The sequence below is a fragment of the Chiloscyllium plagiosum genome, chromosome 11, assembly GCF_004010195.1.
Source record: "Chiloscyllium plagiosum isolate BGI_BamShark_2017 chromosome 11, ASM401019v2, whole genome shotgun sequence".
NCBI classification, from domain to species: Eukaryota; Metazoa; Chordata; class Chondrichthyes; order Orectolobiformes; family Hemiscylliidae; genus Chiloscyllium; species Chiloscyllium plagiosum.
In genome coordinates, this window is record NC_057720.1 from 3,734,706 (window position 1) to 3,757,372 (window position 22,667).

Below are 22,667 nucleotides of genomic sequence, written 5' to 3' on the forward strand. Positions count from 1 at the left end.
TGGCTAGAGTAAATAGACAAGGTCTTTTTTCCAGTGAAAGGGAGTCCAAAATTAGAGGGCATAGGTGAGAGGGGAAAGGTTTAAAAGGGCAACGTTTTCACGCAGAGGGTGGTACGTATATGGAATGAGCTGCCAGAGGAAGTGGTGGAGGGTGCTACAATTACATTTGAAAGACATCTGGATGGATACATAAATTAGACAGACAAATGTCTGCTGGCAAATGGCAATAGATTTATTTAGGATATCTGGTTGACATGGACGAATTGGACTGAAGGGTCTGTTTCCGTGCTGTACAGCTCTATAACTGTATGACTATAATCTCCAATTGATCCTTAGTCATCTGTAATTGATGCCCAGCTATTTCTAATTAATCCCAAATTCAGCAGGAAGAGCTCCAGATTTCCACTACTTTCCTTGTGAGGAAGTGCTTCCTGACATTCATTCTATGAACAGTCCAGCTCGGATTTTAACTTTCTGTTCTCTGTTTTGTACTCAGAGTCAGTACGGCAGTCAATGGGTCATTCATCCCATTGACAGTTCATGACCCATCACTAGAGGAAGGACTTGCTCTATCTGTTTAATCATGTGCATCCCAAAGCTGTGGACTTCCCAACATAGCAGAGGGTTAATCCTGGAGGGAGAGGCACCCTGACGGAAATAGAGGGGAAAGGGAAACAAAATGAGATCACTTCAACACATCAATATCAAACTTCAAATTCTGTTTAGACATGCTGTTCATATTTGACCAGCATCGTACAAAACACACCACAGTTTTGTGAAACTGGAGGTCTGTTAAAGACCGAGTTTCGACTCTGTACTGACAGGAAACCCCAGCTGTTTTTTTGCTGCAATCTGGTTTTCATTATTTGGAGTCTGAGGTTCAGCTCATGTCCCCCGATATTAGCAGTTCAGCAAAATTCCCGAGGGGTTTACACAGCTCCCAGCTCTCAAGCTATGTGGTTGAGATCTGCAGAGTTCAATTTTTTTTATTATTATGAAATATTAATACACATAATTTGCTACTATTGATAATGATGATGGAATGTAATGCAGCAATCTACAAGACATTATAAAACTCAGAATGCTGGTAAACTCTTCGACGTTAATGTAAAACAGACCTTTCCATTTGCTGACTCAATGCCAAAGAGTCCTTCTTGAACTCGTAATACAGTATCAGAGAGGAGTGGAAACTCGGCACACGGACATACTGGAATCATTAACGTGTTTATCCTCACTGTTAGAACCTCACATACCTTCCATTTTTTCCCTTTAACTCCTTTAATGCTGTTGGAAATGTCAATTGGCAAGGGCTGACGTTAACGAGGGATATGGGAACTACTGCTTAAGTGGAATACAAACTCAACTCTGGCCAAAACCCTAGATTTCTTGGAATTTGAGATCCACAGAACAATACAGCACAGGAACAGGCCCTTTGGCCCTCCGAGACTATGCCGACACATTTTGCCCTTGCATTCTAAAACTGTCTTCACTTACAGGATCCGTCTATTCCCTCTATTCCCTTCCTATTCATGTATTTATCCAGGTGCTTCTTGAATGCGTCTGCTTCCACCATCTCCTATGGCAGTGCGTTCCAGTCCCTCACCACCCTTTGAGTGAAAAGCTTGACTTGCACATCTCTTTTAAACCCCACCCATCGCAGCTTGAACCTGTGTCCACTAGTAATTGACCCCTCCACTCTGGGAAAAAGTCTCATAATTTCCACGCTATCCACAATCTTATAAACTGCTATCGGGTCAGCCCTCCACCTCCTGCATTCCAGTGAAAACAAACCCAGTCTATCCAACCTTCCATTCAGTAATTAAGAATCCTTTCGGCATGGCTGCAAGTAGAAATCCTAGAGAAAACATAGCTGGATGTTTACAGAAAATCCTTAAAATGTCCACTAACTGCTTTTCTTCCATTTGGTCACTCACTTTGAAAATATTGCAAGAAAATTCTCTCCTTCCTTCTCCACGGCAATGGATGTATCTGTAATACCTGGATTGGGTGGCCCTGACCTGCAGGACTGATTGTGGCTAGGTCCTTGGTCTGGAATCAGCTGAACCTGTTGAATGATTATTGCGGTACCTCCTCACTGACTCTAGTTCCCCTTCACCCCACTAAGGATTCTTCCCCATTGAATCTCAGACCCAGCCGTTTGCCAGCTACATGTGCAGGCTGTTTGCGTGGCACACTGCTGCGAAATGGAGAAGGGGTGACATTCACATAGTGCAATACTCTCAGCAATGGGTCCATCCCTTTGATTGTTCAGTCCTCAGATCTGTGATTGTCAGCACCTCCTGTCTGTGTCTTGTGTTGCTCTTGAATATTCCCACTGAAATAAATAAAAAACCTTTCCCGCCTGCTCCGCCATTCAATATGATCACGGCTGATTATCCAACTCAGGCCCCTTTTCCTGCTTTCTCCCCATACCCTTTGACTACGTTAGCCCGAAGAAATAGCTCATTGAGAGTGGAGTCGCAGGGAGACAGGATAGTGAAGAAGGCGTTTGGTATGCTTGCCTTTATGATTAGATTCCCTACAGTGTGGAAACAGGCCCTTCGGCCCAACAAGTCCACACCAACCCTCCGAAGAGCAACCCACCCAGACCCATTCCCCCACATTTACCTGACTAATGCACCTAACCTTACGGGCAATTTAACATGGCCAATTCACCTAACCTGCACATCTTTGGACTGTGGGAGGAAACCGGAGCACCCGGAGGAAACCCACACAGACACGGGGAGAATGTGCAAACTCCACACAGTCAGTTGTCCGAGGTGGGAATTGAACCCAGGTCTCTGGTGCTGTGAGGCAGCAGTGCCAACCACTGAGCCACTGTGCAGCCCCAAAGTTTCAAGCCAGCCAGGAGCTGAACTTGGAATCTTCTGATCCGTAGTCAGACATGTTATCCATTGCGCCACTGGTCAAAATATTGAGTATAGGCATTTGGGAGGTCATGTTGTGGCTGTACAAGACATTGGTTTGGCCACTTTTGGAATATTGTGTGCAATTCTGGTCTCCCTCCTATAGGAAGGATATTATGAAATTTGAAAGGGTTCAAAATAGATTTACAAGCATGGTGCCAGTGTTTGAGCTATAGAGTGAGGCTAAATAGGCTGGGGCTGTTTACCCTGGAGTGTTGGAGGCTGAGGGGTGACCTTATAGAGGTTTATAAAATCATGAGGGGCATGGATAGGGTAAATAGAGAAGGTCTTTTCCCTAGGGTGAGGGAGTCCAGAACTAGAGGGCACAGTATTAAGGTGAGAGGGGAAAGGTTTAAAAGGGGTAACTTTTTGACAGAGGGTGGTGCATGTATGGAATGAGTTGCCGGAGGAAGTGATAGAGGCTGGTACAATTACAACATTTAAAAGGCATCTAGATGGGTATATGAATAAGAAGGGTTAGAGGGATATGGGCCAAGTGCTGGCAAATGGAACTAGATTAATTTCAGATATCTGGTCAGCATGGACGAAGGGTCTGTTTCTGTGCTGTACATCTCTATGACTCTAAATATATCTAACTCCTTTCCTTTATGGATAACATCGTTAGTTCACCTTTTAATAGTCTGTTCATTTGTTAATTTAGTTTATTGAACATGATTTGGAGATGCTGGTGTTGGACTGGCGTGGACAATGTTAAAAATCACATAACACTAGGTTATAGTCCAACAAATTTATTTGGAAGCACTAACTTTCAGAGCACCGCTCCTTCATCAGGTGATTTTATTGAAGATTTTCATCTTGAACTTATTGGGATGTTTAAAAGTAATTCCAATGTAAAGGATAACAAAACATTGCACTGTACAGGAAGAGAGTGCTGAGTTTGTTGAGAATTTTCCTGATAACCAATTTTAGATTGTCGGTTGGGCACGCTTAATCTGTGGGGCCCTGGTGATTGTTCTCACTCACCATTTCTTTTAAACAGCTCTTTCTGCAAACTCCCTTGTTGAAAAGAAAATGGGAGAAACTACCTTTCGAGAAACTGCCATGGCAAATCCTCAACCAGTCAATGAAAGTCTAAGAATTGGCGTCTCCACAACCTTAAAGAGATGAAAGGAATCAAAAGGAACTGAAAGAAAGGAACTTGTTGATATCTGTGATCCGGAATAGACTCATTGTCATACAGCGCAGAAAAGGCCCTTCAGCCCATCGGGGCTGCATTAGACATAACTACCACTAAAGGCACCTTAATCCCAATTTCCTGCACTTGTCCCACATTCTTGAATGTTATGATGTTTGATGTGCTCATCCAAATATTGTTTAAAGACTGTAACATTTCCAGCATCCACTACCTTCCCAGGCAATGCATTCCAGATTCCCAACACCTACTGAGTGAAAAGATTTTGTCTCAAATCCCTTTGAATATTCTTACTCTTGCACTATGCCCTTTTGTGATTGATTCTGAAATGGTGCCAGAACTGTGCACATCTGACTATTATTTTCCTTTTCCATCTACAGTACTACACATGGTCATGTCTTGTATCTTTGTATCTATGTTTGCATGTGAATGTGAATTCAATAAAGGGAAGAGATTAAGTTTAGGTTTATAAGTTAGCAATTCATGTTTATATCATCTAATTTCTTAAAAGCAATGATTTTCTTGTTAATGATGGAATTAATTAGAAATTTAGGGCAATTTAACAGTTTAATCAAATTTCATATTGTGATGACTCTGGAATATCAAGTTTGATTTCCACTACACTGTCCCAGTGGGTCACGACAACAGAAACCGGTTCATTCAGAGAACAAGGTTTTTGAGAATAGATGTTGGTTATTAACAGTCTAAACAGTCAGCGCTGGGGGAGAAATCCAGTGTTCCCTAGAAGAAAGTGAGCAACAGAAGTCTATGGTGATATCAGAGGGAAAGACAGCCTATAAAGCTGTTAAAAATATGGTTAAGAAAACCCACGTTAAGCAATAAGTGAGCTCAGTTAGCAGCTAATTTAAGCATCTCAGGAAAAGATACTAACTCAAGAAAATCACATCAAGTCACTATAGCGATCCTTTGAAAAGGAACTGACTACAGTCTTGCCAGATGAACAAAAATCTTTGGAGTGGAGATAGGAATGACTCTTCATGGAGGCTGAGTCTCCGTAAGGTTGTCAGGGTAGAAAGAGTCAAAACTTTTTTTTGATAATTGTAATGCGAATGTTTCAAATAGTTCTTGGATAGTGTAAGATAGTTCGCATTTTTGTTTGAGCAATAAATGTTTATGTTCTTTTGGCAGCCTCTTGTGAATACGTTCAGTGATGAACCCTCATGGGAAAACAAAAGAAATTAAACATGAGTCAACGCAAGATTATTTTGCACTGATGACACCGTTGTGATACTGCTGTCGTTAATCAGATTATTTTTTAATAAAAAAATATACCAAAGATTCTTCAGCTTCCCTCATACTTTCCCAAGTTGAGCAAAGATGATTTTCTTCTCTTCCTGTAAGTAAACTCCATATTCCTTTTTTAACTCCTCCTCCACTTCTTCCACTGTCTTTACCACAGCGATGGATGGCTGCAACAGGAGAACATAAACGTTGTGAAATAAAAACATATTTCTTTTATCATGCTTCAGATCCACCAACTGTTCTGAAATTCATTCTCTAATCTACATTCCTTTTTGTATTCTCTTCCTGAACAAGATTGATACCCGGTCACTTTACAGGCCAAAAACCTTGCGATGAAAATGCTGACTAATTTCCTGAAGGGTCCTTTTCATAGGTGAACGCGTTTTAAATGAGTTCAAACCTTGACCTGGTCTCTTTTGCCTCTGATTTTTAATTTGGGTCCTCTGTTGTTAACAAATTTTATTCAATGCTCATTTCAGGCATGAATGGCCTGTTGGAAAGTGTGGTGCTGTTAAAGCACAGCCAGTGAGGCAGCAGCTGAGGAGATGCCCATTCCTGACGAGCTTATGCTCAAAACGTCGACCCACCTGCTCCTCAAATGCTGCCTCACTTGCTGTGCTTTTCCAGCACCACAGTCTTTGACTCTGATCTCCAGCACCTTCAGTCCTCACTTTCTCCCTGGCCTGTTGGAAATTCCATCGACAACAGTATGAAATATAGAAACATTGAAAACTGGAAGAGTAGGCCATTTGGCCCCTCAAGTTGGCCCTCCCATTAATACAATCATGGCTGATCATCCAACTCAGTCCCCTGTTCCCACTTTCTCCCCACACCCTTTTATCTAAGAACTAGATCTAACTCCTTCTTGAAGACATTCAATGTTTTGGCCTCAACCACTTTCTCAGGCAGAGAATCCCACAGGCTCCCCACTCTCTGGGTGAGGAAATTTCTCCTCATCTCAGTCCTCAATGGCCGACCTTAGACTGTGACCCCTGTCCTAGACTCTCACCATCAGTAATGGTGTTCAGGGGAAATACAATGGCTCAGTAGTTAGCACTTAAAGATTTAAAAGGGACCTAAGGGATAACTTTTTCACGCAGAGAGTGGTGCATGTATGGAATGAGCTGCCAGAGGAAGTGGTGGAGGCTGGTACAATTACAGCATTTAAAAGGCATCTGGATGGGTATATGAATAGGATGGGTTTAGAGAGATATGTGCCAAGTGCTGGCAAATGGGACTAGATTGATTTAGGATATCTGGTCAGCACAGATGAGTTGCACGGTGGCTCAGTGGTGAGCACTGCTGCCTCACAGCACCAGGGTACTGGTTTCGATTCCCGCCTGTCTGTGTGGAGTTTGCACATTCTCCCCGTGTCTGTGTGGGTTTCCTCCGGGTGCTCCCACAGTCCAAAGATGTGCAGGTCAGGTGAATTGGCCATGCTAAAATTGCCCACAGTGTTAGGTGCGTTAGTCAGAGGTAAATATAGGGTAAGGGAGTGGGTTTCTCTTCGGAGGGGTGGTGTGGACTTGTTAGGCCGAAGGGCCTGTTTCCACACTGTAGAAAATCTAATCTAATCTGTTTCTATGCTGTACATCTCTCTGACTCTATGCTGCCTCACAGTGCCCAGAGACCCAGGTTCAATTCCAGCCTCGAGTGACTGTCTGTGTGGAGTTTGCACATTCTCCCCGTGTCTGCATGGGTTTTCTCTGGGTGCTCCGGTTTCCTCCCACAGTCCAAAGATGTGCAGGTTAGGTGGGTTAACCATGGGAAAATGCAGTATTACAGGGATAGGGTATGGGGTTGGTCTGAGTGGAATGCTTGTTGAAGGGTCAGTGTGGACTGAATGGCCTGCTTCCATACTCTATGGATTCGATGATTCCTGCATTTATCCTGTTTAATCATGTTAGAATTTTATAGATGTCTATGAGATTTACCCCCTGTCCCCATTCTTACTAACCCCAGTGAACATAGTCCTAACAGATCCAATCCCATGTCGTACATCAGTCCTCCCATCCCAGGAATCGGTCACACTCCCCCCACGGCCAGAAATGTCCTTTCTTGGAGGAGGAGGACACCAGAACCAGGCACAGTATTCCAGAAGAGGCCATTTGGCCCATCAAGTCTGCACCAACTCTCTGAAGAGCACGCCACCAGATTCACTCCCTACCCTATATTCCCCATGATTAATCCACCTCGCCTACACATTTTTTGGATTGTAGGTGGAAACTCATGCACACAAGGGGAAAATATGGAAACTCCACACAGAGCAGTCTGCCCAAGGCTGGAATCGAACCCAGGTCCCTGGCGCTGTGAGGCAGCAGTGCTAACCACCGAGCCACTGTGCCACCCTCTAAGCTCCCTCTGCAATAACTTGCTGTACCGCTACAACCAGCAAAGTGCAGCATCCCTATGGGGTTTAAAGAGTTCCACATACCTCATAAAGTTTTACACTGAGAAAATACTGTATTTGTAGAGTAAATTAAAGCCATAGTTACCCCATTGATTTGGCTGCAGTTGTGTTTGCACTCACTGAGATCCTGAGTTCCAGCAATATAAATAAATAATGGCAGGCAGTAAACGTTAAAGGAAAACAGATGTGTATTTGTGTGCGGTGGTAAGTAATAAGCCTTGGACATTTTTTTTCAAAGGTGCGCTGTAAATGCTTTCAAAGGACCAACGTATTTTGCTCACCGCTTTCTCTTCCTCTGGCTGCTCCTTCTTTTCACTTCTCAATATTTTTCTGGCTTCAAAATATTCCAGCCGTTTAACTTCTCTTTCAAAGTAAGCTTCAATGTTAGATTTCTGGAGAAGAAGAAAGATGTTTCTTTTAAGTGATGATTTGTTTGAGTCATTACGAGCTTTCCAAACGAGTCGATTTCTTACTATTTTTGTCTAGGAGACAGTGAGGAATGCAGATGTTGGAGAGCCAGAGTTGATAAAGTGTGGAGCTAGAAAAGCACAGCAGGTCAGGCAGCATCTGAGGAGCAAGAGAGTCAACATTTTTGGATATAACCCTTCATCAGGACTCTTATGATCTCCCAATGTTTTGTAAGCTGTTCTCATGTAAGATGTCCCGTAGCACCCCCAGGTTCCTCCTTATCTGAACTGAGAGGCTGTCCTCTCCACATAATGGTCAATACAGAAAGAGAACACAACCCTGAGCTCAGTGCTTCACCCAACGTCAGATTGTCAGACCAGGCAAACCGTCTCAAAATTATTCTTTCATCTTTTTCTTTCACAGAAGGACTTCTGATCCTTAACAATTTTAAGATAAATTCGTCAGACCATAGAGCTGTGTTCTCATTAGAGAGAGAGAGATGCTTGGTGGTGGTTTAACCTGCCTCAGGTGAGGGGAGAGTGAGAAGGAGAGTCCTTTGTGGTAACCTCAGTCTGTGTAGGAACTGAACCCATGCTGTTAAAATTCACAAACCAGCCATCTAGTCAACTGAGCTAAACGATCCCACCAGCTTTAACAACTTTGATAAGAACATTAAAACCAGGGGCAGAGGTAGGCCATTCAGCCCCTCAATTTACTTTATCGTGGCTGATCATATCTCAAACTCAACTTCACTTTTCTGCCCACTCCACATAACCCTTTAACCTATTACTAATTAAAAATCTGTCTATATCCTTTTTTATAACAACTAATTATTCTTTCACCCAAATACAGTTCAGATTGGTCCAATCCGGTTCCTGACATTGTAGTCTAGTAGTACAATATGCGGTGGCCAGCAGGTTGAATAGACATTTAACTTGTTAGCTAAAAGTGATGATGTTTGGGTTACTGGAAAATACATACAGTAGGCACTATTCCTCCACCTACCCACACCCACTTCTGGCTTCCACCTTCCTGCTCCCCCGGGCACAGATCAATATTAATTGATATTCCTCCCTCTTCCACTGAAGGGATTATATTTCACATGGTAGTCAGGCCAGTGAGAGTCAGGAAGTAATCTGATAGATACAGTGGTCCCATTGTTGGTCACAAGTCTGTCCCCAATTGATGTCGTCATACTTAATACATACTTTCCTGCCTGGGTCTAGAGCTGTGACTCTATAGCAGTGGCTGTTTGTGATGAGTGAGAGTTCATGCCCCACTTCAGTCTAGAATCTCGGCTAATAGTCCCAGGGTGCTGGATGTGCCATTGTTCGATCCAGGGGAGATTATGCCACAATGTTAATGCCACCACCCCACACTGGTGACACAGCAGCCCTGGAGAATACTCTGGAGAGCTGGGTTCAAATCTCAGCACTGCACATTGTGGAATTCACTTGGAAAAATCTAAAATTGAAATTTAGCCTCAGTGATGGTAACCATGACAACTATCATCATCTGGTTCAGTATATTTGAGAGGGAAGGAAATCTGTCATCCTTAATAAAAACTGTATGGGATTTCTGAAGTAGGGCCATTGGACCCAAAACATTGATTCTGATTTCTCTCCACAGATGCTGCTAGAGCTGCTGAGCTTTTCCAGTGATTTCTGATTTTGTTTCTGATTTTGGATGTAGGCTTGCTCGCTGAGCTGGAAGGTTCATTTCCAGACGTTTCATTACTATACTAGGTAACATCTTCAGTGGGCCTCAGGCGAAGCAATGCTGAAAATTCCTGCTTTCTATTTATATGTTTGGGTTTCTTTGCTTCACATGAGGCCATGGAAGATGGGTAAGTAGGATAACGAAAAGTCAGGAAATGAACCTTCCAGCTCAGCGAGCAAACCTACATCCAAAACGTCAACCTGAGCTACAAATCCTCTCAAAACTTGCTTTGTTTCTGATTTCCAGCATCCGCAATTCTTTCAGTTTTTATGATGTGCAGATGCCGGTGTTGGACTGGGGTGGACAAGGTCAGAAGTCACCCATTCGTCCAGTGGTGTGACGAAGGGACGGCTCTCTGAAAGCGTGTGATTTCAAATAAATCTGTTGGACTATAACCTGGTGTCACGTGACTTTCAGTTTTTAATCTGCCATCCTTACCCAGTCTTGGTACACGTGACTCCAGACCCACAGCAATGTGGTTGATTCTTAACTGCCCTCAGTTCAAGGGCAATTAGGGATAGGCAGCACTATCACGGTTTCATCATCATGTTGCTACTGTGAGACCTTGCTGTGCACATAATGGCTGACACATTTCCTGTTTTGAAAGAATGAGTACCCCTCAGGAAGTATTACCTTCATAATGCGTTAAGGTAAAGTCATTAGAGTCCCATGGCGTAGCTCTCTCATTAGAGAGACAGATGAGTGGTGGGGCTTTAACCTGAGGCTCACCATACCTCAGGTGAGGGAAGAGGTTGAGATAGTTGGACCTTTATGGTACTCAATGAAAATAATTCTGTAAAGTGGTTTGGAATAGAATGGGATCATGAAAAGGTTCCATATAAATATAATAATAGCAAGGTACTGTGAATGCTGGAATTCTAAGACAGATAGAGAGAACAGTGGAGAAACTCAGTGAGTCAGGCAGTATCTGTGGACAGAGACACAGAATTAACATTTCCAGTCCAGATGGTGCTCCATAAATATAAATCCTCCTTTGTAGGACTAGAACTTGGCTACTGGTGACAGTAACTACATTTCACAGATCAGTTTTCAGTGGAGCAGGGTGAACTCCTTGTGTGTTTTTTATTGTGCAGGGATTGGGTTGCGACCAGTGCGGGTAACTGCATCAGACTGCATAATGCCAGACCTTAACACAGCCTCACTCCACTGAGACAATGCAGGTTCACATGAGCAATGGGGAGTGCTTCGGGGGACAGGTCAATTACTTGCAAAAACTTGTATTTGTTTTCAATCAAAATATAGCAATGTGATAATAGTAATAAGATCCGTTCACTGACCTCTTGCGTTAGTGGATGTCGTAAAGCCCAGGGCACCTCCAGAATGTGCAATGTACCAAAGTCATCAGATACGGCCAGTAAGTGTTGCCTCACTAATGAAAAACACAGATTAGGTCGGACAGGGGGGAATGTGCAAATATTCCAACTGTTGACTATACACAATGATAACCTCAATGTAATTTAAGTATTGAGATTGCATTTCACTGGTTTGTAGGTTAAAGCACTGCGCTCTGTGTCATTTTAAGTTTTGGCACATGCTGGAAGCAGGTCTAGCTAACCTTGAGCAGCAGTGATCAAATTACAGGGCCAACGTGTTCCAAGATCACAATGCCTTAGGGATACAGGCTCCAAGCCAATCATCCAGTCGACCGGCTGAATATTACATTTTTTTTGGTTTCTGAGTTGTGTTGAGCTTTTTGGAGGGTTTCTTGTGAGTTCTCAGTGAGTTTTCTCACTGTAACTTACTGAGCTTCCTCATTAACTACCTACCCTGTTCCCTGCAGCATCCCTCAACTCCGATTTCAGTACCATGCCCTGTTCCTGGAAAAACTCACCACTCTCTCTCCTGTCTGTGCCATCTTTAAAACACCATTATGCCAATAGATGGGCACTGGCATTCCAAAATGCCCCTCCTCAGTCAAGAACATCTCCAGGTGAAGGGGCAGATGACACCGTGATTCTCCGGGTTGAGGGGGTAGTGCAGAGGAGGGGCATCATGCCAACAGCCCTGGCCACTGAGTCGAGGTAAGTGCCATCTCCACAGTGAGGAGGAATGGCTAGGCACACTATGAGAGGGTCAATGACCATCTCCACTCCACTGGGCTAAGTGCTCTTCCATCATTTCACACCCACTCTACTTGAGTGCTCTCTCTCACCAGCTGACACACACTCTATCTGAGTGTGCTCTCTCTCTATCTCTCTCTCACACCAGCTCAAACCTACTCTATCTGAGTGCTCTCTCTCACCATCTCATACTCACTCTGATGCGCTGTCTCTCTCTCTCTCTCTCACCAGCTCGCACCCACTCTACCTGAGTGTGCTCTCTCTTACCATCTCACACCCACTCTATCTGAGTGCTCTCTCTCTCTCTCTCTCACACCCACTCTATCTGAGTGCGCTCTCTCTCACCAGCTCACACTCATTCTATCTGAATGCTCTATCTCACCAGCTCACACCCACTCTGAGTGCTGTCTCTCACCATATCTTACCCACTCTGAGTGCTCTCTCTCTCTCGCACCAGCTCACACCCACTCTACCTGGGTTCCCTCTCTCTCACCAGCTCACACCCACTCTATCTGAAAGCTCTCTCTCACCATCTCACACACACTCTGAATGCTCTCTCACCAGCTCACACCCACTCTAGCTGAGTGCTCTCTCCCTCTCTCTCACCAGCTCACACCCACTCTGAGAGCTCTCTCTCACCATCTCACCCCCACTCTATCTGAGTGCTCTCTCTCATCAGCTCACACCCACTCTATCTGAGTGCGATCTCTCTCACCATCTCACACCCACTCTGAGAGCTCTCTCTCACCATCTCACACCCACTCTATCTGAGTGCGCTCTCTCTCACCAGCTCACACTCATTCTATCTGAATGCTCTATCTCACCAGCTCACACCCACTCTGAGAGCTCTCTCTCACCATTTAACGAGGAGAAAGTGAGGTCTGCAGATGCTGGAGATCAAAGTTGAAACTTTATTGCTGGAACAGCACAGCAGGTCAGGCAGCATCCAGGGAACAGGAGATTCGACGTTTTGGGCACAGGCCCTTCTTCAGGAATGAGCCACCTGACTCAGGCTCAGGCTCATTCCTGAAGAAGGGCCTGTGCCCAAAACGTCGAATCTCCTGTTCCCTGGATGCTGCCTGACCTGCTGTGCTGTTCCAGCAATAAAGTTTCAACTCACCATTTAACACCCACTCTATCTGAGTGCGCTCTCTCTCACCATCTCACACCCACTCTATCTGAGTACTCTTTCTCTCTCACCATCTCACACCCACTCTATCTGAGTGCTCTCACTCTCTCACCAGCTCACACCCACTCTGAGTGCTGTCTCTCACCATATCTTACCCACTCTGAGTGCTCTCTCTCTCTCGCACCAGCTCACACCCACTCTACCTGGGTTTTCTCTCTCTCACCAGCTCACACCCACTCTATGTGAGTGCTGTCTCCCTCTTTCTCACCAGCTCACACTCACTCTGAGAGCTCTCTCTCACCATCTCACACCCACTCTATCTGAGTGCCCTCTCTCTCACCATCTCATACCCACTCTATCTGAGTGCTCTCTCTCTCACCATCTCACACCCACTCTATCTGAGTGCTCTCTCTCACCAGCTCACACCCACTCTATCTGAGTGCGCTCTCTCTCTCACCAGCTCACACTCATTCTATCTGAATGCTCTATCTCACCAGCTCACACCCACTCTCAGAGCTCTCTCTCACCATCTAACACCCACTCTATCTGAGTGCGCTCTCTCTCACCATCTCACACCCACTCTATCTGAGTACTCTCTCTCTCACCATCTCACACCCACTCTATCTGAGTGCTCTCTCTCTCACCTGCTCACACCCACTCTGAGTGCTGTCTCACACCATATCTTACCCACTCTGAGTGCTCTCTCTCTCTCTCGCACCAGCTCACACCCACTCTACCTGAGATTTCTCTCTCTCACCAGCTCACACCCACTCTATCCGTGTGCTCTATCTCTCACCATCTCACACCCACTCTATCTGGGTGCTTTCTCTCACCATCTCACACCCACTCACTCTGAGAGCTCCCTCTCACCATCTCACACCCACTCTATCTGAGTGCTCTCTCTCTCTCACCAGCTCACACCCACTCTATCTGAGTACTCTCTCTCTCACCATCTCACACCACTCTATCTGAGTGCTCTCTCTCACCATCTCATACCCGCTCTGAGTGCTCTCTCGCACCAGCTCACACCCACTCTGAGTGCTCTCTCTATCTCGCACCAGCTCACACCCACTCTACCTGAGTGCTCTCTCTCACCATCTCATACCTGCTCTGAGTGCTCTCTCACACCAGCTCACACCCACTCTATCTGAGTGCTCTCTCTCTCACCAGCTCATACCCACTGTACCTGAGCTTTCTCTCTTTCACCAGCTCACACCCACTCTACCTGAGTGCTCTCTCTCACCATCTCATACCCGCTCTGAGTGCTCTCCCTCACCAGCTCACACCCACTCTAACCGTGTGCTCTATCTCTCACCAGCTCACACCCACTCTATCCGAGTGCTGTATCTCTCATCAGCTCACACCCGCTCTATTTGAGTGCTTTCTCTCTCACCAGCTCACACCCACTAGATCTGAGTGTTCTCTCTCTCTCTCACCAGCTCACACCCACTCTATCTGATTGCTCTCTCTCACCAGTTCACACCCACTCTATCTGAGTGCTCTCTCTCACCAGCTCACACCCATTCTATCTGAGGGCTCTCTCTCTCACCAGCTCACACCCACTCTATCTGAGTGCTCCCTCTCTCACCATCTCACACCCACTCTGAATGCTCTCTCTCACCAGGTCACACCCACTCTGAGAGCTCTCTCTCACCATCTCAGACCCAATCTATCTGTGTGTGCTCTCTCTCACCATCTCACACCCACTCTATCTGAGTGGGATCTCTCTCACCATCTCACACACACTCTGAATGCTCTCTCTCACCAGCTCGCACCCACTCTATCCGTGTGCTCTATCTCTCACCAGCTCATACGTACTCTATCTGAGTGCTCTCTCACCAGCTCACACCCACTCTATCTGAGTGCGCCCTCTCTCACCAGCTCACACTCATTCTATCTGAGTGCTCTCTCTCATCAGCTCACACCCACTCTATCTGAGTGGGATCTCTCTCATCAGCTCACACCCACTCTATCTGAGAGCTCTCTCTCACCATCTCACACACACTCTGAATGCTCTCTCTCACCAGCTCACACCCACTCTATCTGAGTGCTCTCTCACTCTCTCTCACCAGCTCACACTCACTCTGAGAGCTCCCTCTCATCAGCTCACACCCACTCTATCTGAGTGCGATCTCTCTCACTATCTCACACCTACTCTGAATGCTCTCTCTCACCAGCTCACACCCACTCTTTCTGAGTGCTCTCTCCCTCTCTCTCACCAGCTCACACCCACTCTGAGAGCTCTCTCTCACCATCTCACACCCACTCTATCTGAGTTCTCTCACCAGCTCACACCCACTCTTCTCTCACCATCTCACACCCACTCTATCTGTGCTCTCTCTCTCACATCTCACACCCACTCAATCTGAGTGCTCTCTCTCACCAGCTCACACACACTCTATCTGAGTGTGCTCTCTCTCACCACCTCACATTCATTCTATCTGAATGCTCTCTCTCACCAGCTCACACCCACTCTGAGAGCTCTCTCTCACCATCTCACACCCACTCTATCTGAGTGCTCTCTCTCTCTCACCAGCTCATACCCACTCTGAGTGCTCTCTCTCTCTCTCGCACCAGCTCACACTCACTCTATCCGTGTGCTCTATCTCTCACCAGCTCATACGTACTCTATCTGAGTGCTCTCTCACCAGCTCCCACTCTATCTGAGTGCTCTCTCTCTCTCACCAGCTCACACCCACTCTGAGTGCTGTCTCTCACCAGCTCATACCCACTCTGAGTGCTCTCTCTCTCTCACCAGCTCATACCCACTCTGAGTGCTCTCTCTCTCTCTCGCACCAGCTCCACACCCACTCTACCTGAGTTTTCTCTCTCTCACCAGCTCACACCCACTCTATCCGTGTGCTCTATCTCTCACCAGCTCATACGTACTCTATCTGAGTGCTCTCTCTCACCATCTCATACCCGCTCTGAGTGCTCTCTCGCACCAGATCACACCCACTCTATCTGAGTGCTCTTTCTCTCTCTCTCACCAGCTCATACCCACTGTGCCTGAGCTTTCTCTCTTTCACCAGCTCACACCCACTCTATCTGAGTGCTCTCTCTCACCATCTCATACCCGCTCTGAGTGCTCTCCCTCACCAGCTCACACCCACTCTATCCGAGTGCTGTATCTCTCATCAGCTCACACCCGCTCTATTTGAGTGCTTTCTCTCTCACCAGCTCACACCCACTATATCTGAGTGTTCTCTCCCTCTCACCAGCTCACACCCACTCTATCTGAGTGCTCTCTCTCACCAGCTCACACCCACTCTATCTGAGTGCTCTCTCTCACACCATCTCACACCCACTCTATCTCAGTGCGCCCTCTCTCACCAGCTCACACTCATTCTATCTGAATGTTCTCTCTCACCAGCTCACACCCACTCTATCTGAGTGCTCTCTTTCACCAGCTCACACCCACTCTGAGAGCGCTCTCTCACCATCTCACACCAACTCTGAGTGCTCTCTCTCACCAGCTCACACCCACTCTATCTGAGTGTGCCCTCTCTCACCAGCTCACACTCATTCTATCTGAATGCTCTCTCTCACCAGCTCACACCCACTCTGAGTGCTTTCTCTCACCAACTCACACCCACTCTATCCGAGTGCGATCTCTCTCATTAGCTCACACCCACTCTATCTGAGAGCTCTCTCTCACCATCTCACACACACTCTGAATGGCTCTCTCACCAACTCACACCCACTCTATCTGAGTGCTCTCTCCCTCTCTCTCACCAGCTCACACCCACTCTGAGAGCTCTCTCTCACCATCTCACACCCACTCTATCTGAGTGTGCTCTCTCTCACCAGCTCACACCCCTCTATCCGTGTGCTCTATCTCTCATCAGCTCGCACCCACTCTATCGGAGTGCTCTCTCTCACCATCTCATAACCGCTCTGAGTGCTCTCTCGCACCAGCTCACACCCACTCTATCCGAGTGCTGTATCTCTCATCAGCTCACACCCACTCTATCTGAGAGCTCTCTCTCACCATCTCACACACACTCTGAATGCTCTCTCTCACCAGCTCACACCCACTCTATCTGAGTGCTCTCTCCCTCTCTCTCACCAGCTCACATCCACTCTGAGAGCTCTCTCTCAACATCTCACACCCACTCTACCTGAGTGCGATCTCTCACCATCTCATACCCGCTCTGAGTGCTCTCCCTCACCAGCTCACACCCACTCTATCTGAGTGCTCTCTCTCTCTCTCACCAGCTCATACCCACTGTACCTGAGCTTTCTCTCTTTCACCAGCTCACACCCACTCTATCTGAGTGCTCTCTCGCACCATCTCATACCCACTCTATCCGAGTGCTGTATCTCTCACCAGCTCACACCCACTCTTTCTGAGTGCTCCCTCTCTCTCACCAGCTCACACCCACTCTATCTGAGTGCTCTCTCTCACCAGCTCACACCCACTCTATCTGAGTGCTCTCTCTCACACCAGCTCACACCCACTCTATCTGAGTGCGCTCTCCCTCACCAGCTCACATCCACTCTATCTGAGTGCGCTCTCCCTCACCAGCTCGCATCCACTCTATCTGAGTGCGCTCTCCCTCACCTGCTCGCATCCACTCTATCTGAGTGCGCTCTCCCTCACCAGCTCACACCCAATCTATCTGAGTGCTCATAATCACTTTGTCTCTGATACTGCATGCAGTTCCCACCAGGGCTCTGCCACTTTCATTATTACCTGCAACATTTTCCCTCACTCACTGTCACCCGGCCCACCACCCCCACCTTCCCACATCACATATTCTCCATGCTGCCCACTGCCCCAACCCCGGGAAATGTTGCATTGAGAGCTGTGGAACCCACTCTATTCCCTCAATGAGACAGAAAGGGCCTGTTTGGTTGGCAGGAGGCAGGGGGTTGTGGAATGTGATGCCTGGTCCAGGCCAGTTACCCGCTCTCCAAGAGCTCTGAGGTCTGAGGGGAAGCATTGGCAAGGCCAGCTCCTGCAACCCCCTACCGGCCGAGATACTGTCCCCTTGGTGCCAATGTCATACTTAGTGAGGCTGGAAACACCTCACCATGACAGCTCCACACTTGGTAGAAGGAGAAACAGTGCAGGAGGCTGAGGGGGAGCAGGCACCTGCTCAGCTTCAGGGAGTGGAGGACCCTGTGATGTCTGCAGAGTTTCTGTCCTCGCACACCGGGAGAACCAGGAGCAGCAGACAGGGATGTGGGGCATCATCGCCTTCATTGACTAGAAGCTGTAGCAGTCTGACCCCACCCGCTGCTTCCACAGATAGCCAGGACCCATCCACAGAGACTGACCTCCAACAACCACAACCACCTTCCTATGTGTGAGGTATGACTCTAACCAGCAGAGAGTTTGCCCCCAATACCCATTGATTCCAGTTTTGCCCGGGCCCCTTGATGCCACACTCAGTCAAATACGGCCTTGATGTCAAGGGCTGTCACTCTCACCTCACCTCTAGAGTTCAGCTCTTTTGTCTATGTTGAATGAAGGCTGTAATGAGGTCAGGAGCTGAGTGACCCTGATGGAACCCAAACTGAGCGTCACTGAGCAGGTTATTGCTGAGTAAGTGCTGTTTGATAAGCTCTGTTGATGACACCTTCCATCACCTTCTACTATAAACTGTTTTTGTTCATACAACATCCAGACACAAGCTTTGAACACATTGCATTGGTTAGCTGCTTTCTGACGAAACAATACGTACATGAGATAATCCAGGGCTTGATGCAACTTATTGCAACTGAAGAAATATTCTGTGTCTGTGAGGGCTCGTGGGTTTTTTCAAGTAAATCCCAAATATCAATGTTGCCATCCTCCTTCCCGATGATGACCACGCCTGGTCGGGTGAGTGACCAGTGACCGGTTGTGCAGCGTTTTGTCGCACACGCTGAATGTAGGAGGGGTCCCAGCTGAGTAGGAACAGGGAAGCAAACCAGATCACTTTTACAAGCACCACGAGCACAAACATACAGCGCAGACTCTGCACCCCATACACAGTAACTCACCCATTTCAAATCTCCTATTCATAAAGCGCAGGTTCACCAGCTTCTTAACCCTCAGATTTCAATAGTGCCCTGGTTGGAATCCCATCCCCCAGCCTCCATTCACTTGAACGCATCTAACATACTGTCACCCGGACCCTCACCCAGTGCTATCCACAGAGAATCACAGAATTGTTACCATGCATATGGAGGCCATTCAGCCTATTATGCATTCACTAGCTCCCTGTACATTTTAACTCAATGCCAATGCCCCCCAGGCCTTTTCCCTTTGACCCCGCACGTTTCTATTGAAATAACCAGCCAATGCTCTCCAGAATGTCACAACTGAACCTGGCTGTTTTCAGGCAGTGCATTCCAGATCTGAACTACTCGCTGTGTGAAAAAGACCTTTCTTACTTTGCATTTGCTTCTTTTGCAAGAACACTTAAAATCTGCCCTCTCTGGTTCTTGATCCTTTCACAAGCAGAAACAGCTTCTCCCTATCTACACTGTACTGCTGACTCATGGTTTTTGAAAAGCCCCATCAGATCTCCTCTCAGGCTCCTCCTCTCCCAGGAGAACAGTCCCAACCTCCCCAATTCAGCACCACAACAGAGGCCTCTTAGCTGTAGAGCTCTTCTTGTAAACTTCTGCATGCTCCCCAGTACATCCACATCTTTCCTCTAATGCGGGGTTACTCTCTGACCTTGCTCTGGGGGGGAGGGCCACCCTCTGACCTTGCTCTGGGGGGGAGGGGTCACTCTCTGACCTTGCTCTGGGGGGAGGGGTCACTCTCCACCAGTGGACCATGGTAATGATATCGACTCACACATGAAGTTGAAAAGTGTGCTTCCTTGTTCTGGCCATAAAGCCCCCACCTCCTACCCCATTCCCACACCCCACAAGCCCACCAGATGTTGCGTGATGCCACTGGAGAATATTGCATCTTCCCAATGTTTGCTTGGAGTTATTTTGCTAACACTCTTTGCCACATTGTCGACTTTGCAACTGTGTCTAAACATCATCACATGCGACATGATTTGAGATTAATTAGTGACTAAACCCCACACTGATCAAGTTCCACGTTGGCAGAGAATGGAAACTTCTATCTGAAGGCTTTGTTTTGGTTCAGATTCAAACCCCGGTGACAAAGGGATGGTTTTGTAAATCCGTGGGGCACCTCAAGCACTGAAATTCAATACAGTTCCAATTGTGTCTCTGTGAAGTGGTGACTCACGCTGGTAACTCTGGCAAGCTTTGCTCTGGCTAGGAACCTTCTCAATGGAAAATGGTGACAGGGAGTCATAAGGCAAATATTGAAACCTCACCTAAACCAAAAGGATGTCGAATTCCTCCCAGTACGCCACACCTTGGAAAGAACCATCTTTAATATCATTTAAATACAATCTCAGTTTAAAAATATTGGAACAGGCCACATTTAGAGTGTTGTGAACAATTTTGGGGCCCATATCTCAGGAAGGATACACTGGGTCCAGAGGAGGTTCACAAGAATAGTCCCAGCTATGAAAGGTTTAACATATTAGAAGCATTTGAGGATCCTGGGTTTATATCAGTGGAGTTTAGAAGGATGAGGGGAGAGCTGATTGAAATTTACTGAACAGCTTGGACAGAGTGGATGTTGGGAAGATGTTCCCATTGGCAGGAGAGACTAGGACCCGAGGGTACAGCCTTAGAATAAAGGGAAGACCCTATAGAACAGAGATAAGAAGAAACTTCTTCAGACAGAGAGTGGAGAATCTATGGAATTTATTGCCACAGAAGGCTGTGGAGGCCAGGTCATTGAGCATATTTAAGACTGAGATAGATAGGTTCTTGATTGTCAAGGGGAATCAAGGGTTGCATGGAGAAAGTGGGTGAATGGGGTTGAAAAATTTGTGATTCAGTGGCAGAGCAGACTGAGGCTGAATGGCCTTATTTCTGCTCCTATGTCTTATGTTTTTATGGAATAGTAACTATCAAGGCTGCACTGTTTCATAATACATTGGTAGATCAAAACATAACTGACAGCACAGGAGCAGGCCAGTTACTCCATCATCCATGTCCAATTTTCATATGAGCAATTTAACCTCCCCACCTTCCGTCACCTTTTCCCTGCCACTCTCTAAGACCATAAGACCATAAGGAGCGGATGTACAGCAGTCAGCAAATTTACAGGATTACATTGAAACAGCAGCAAAATGGCACCTAGTCATGATGCTCACAGGCAGTGCAGATATGATGGGCTGAATGGCCTTAATTTTAACCATAACAATTCTGTGATTCTGTCCAGATCTCATGATTTTGAACACCTTGATCAAACCTCCTCTTTGCCTTCTAGTCTCTAAGCATCATAACCTCAAATTTTCTAATCTATCCACAGAACCAGGTGTTGTTTAGATGTTACAAATGTGTGTGTGTATACGTATGCGCTTGTGTGCGTGTGCATTGGGGTATTTCTATGGGTCTGCGGGAAGTGGTTTATATAAAGGAGGGTGGTGTGTACATGGTGTTCTTTAATATTTGTTTATGTGCATCACCGGCTGGAATACCATTTATTGCCCATCCCTCATTGTTTTTGAGAAGAAGGTGGTGATGAGCTGTCTTCCTGGAATGCTTCCAATTACGAGGAAACCCATAATGTCCTGAGGGAGGGAATTTCAGGATTTTGACCCAGCGACACTGAAGGAGCGGTGATATACTTCCAAGTCAGAATGATGAGTGCTTGAAGATGGGTGGTGTTCCCATGTACTTGCTGCCCTTGTCCTTCTAGAGATGTCTCGCTATTGGAGAAGTTATGGGTTTGAGAGATGCTGTCAGAGTAACGTGTGAGTGTGGAGGTGTGAGCGGACATGGAGGATGGATACTGGGCTGTCAGTGAACAAAGATACACTTTGACCCTGCTCATGCATTAAGATCATTGATAAAAGAGGTGGCTGTGGGACTGTGTCTTGCAGAGTTACATGGGTGGAGGTTATCACAGGAAGTGATAAAAGTTGGGTGCATTCTTAACACTGGAAGCCAATTTTCAACTCATGGGCAAAGAAACTGAAATGGGAATTACTCACTGTAACATCTTCTCTCCAAATCGCAAAGGTCCAACCTCCTACAGTCAAAATAATATCTCGGAAGAATGGTGACGTTTGCACTGTGTTTACAGGACCATCATGCACTGGATAGCAATGAGTTGGTCTTGGGGCTGTAATATTGACACATATCCCATGTTAAATACAAGTATGTTATAACAAATTCAGATTTTCACCAAAGAAAAAACACATTGAGTGCATTTAGCTCCAAAATTTGGCAAGTCCAGTATTTCTCAATACAGTGTGGATGCTGGAAATCTGAAACAATGCTGGAGAAACTCAGCAGCTCTGGCAGCATCTGTGTGTATGTGAGAGAGAAACAGAGTTAACATTCTGAGCTGAAAGTGTGTTGCTGGAAAAGCGCAGCAGGTCAGGCAGCATCCAGGGAACAGGAGAATCGACGTTTCGGGCATGAGCCCTTCTTCAGGAATGAGGAAAATGTGCCAAGCAGGCTAAGATAAAGGGTAGGGAGGAGGGACTTGGGGGAGGAGCGTTGGAAATGCAATAGGTGGAAGGAGGTCAAGGTG

At 46.5% G+C, this 22,667-nt stretch overlaps 1 protein-coding gene across 1 annotated transcript in view; it reads right to left on the reverse strand.

Annotated features, from left to right (window-relative positions):
* Window positions 1–5,332: 5,332 nt before the first annotated feature.
* Window positions 5,333–22,667, reverse strand: part of dnai3 (dynein axonemal intermediate chain 3) — a 120,355-nt gene continuing 103,020 nt past the window's right edge. The window contains exons 18-22 of the mRNA XM_043700114.1: window positions 22,123–22,253; window positions 18,781–18,985; window positions 11,179–11,270; window positions 8,035–8,145; window positions 5,333–5,510 (exon numbers count right to left, since the gene is read on the reverse strand). Coding sequence (XP_043556049.1) covers window positions 5,394–5,510; window positions 8,035–8,145; window positions 11,179–11,270; window positions 18,781–18,985; window positions 22,123–22,253 — 656 coding nt within the window. The 3' untranslated portion in view covers window positions 5,333–5,393. The remainder of the gene's footprint in view (window positions 5,511–8,034; window positions 8,146–11,178; window positions 11,271–18,780; window positions 18,986–22,122; window positions 22,254–22,667) is intronic.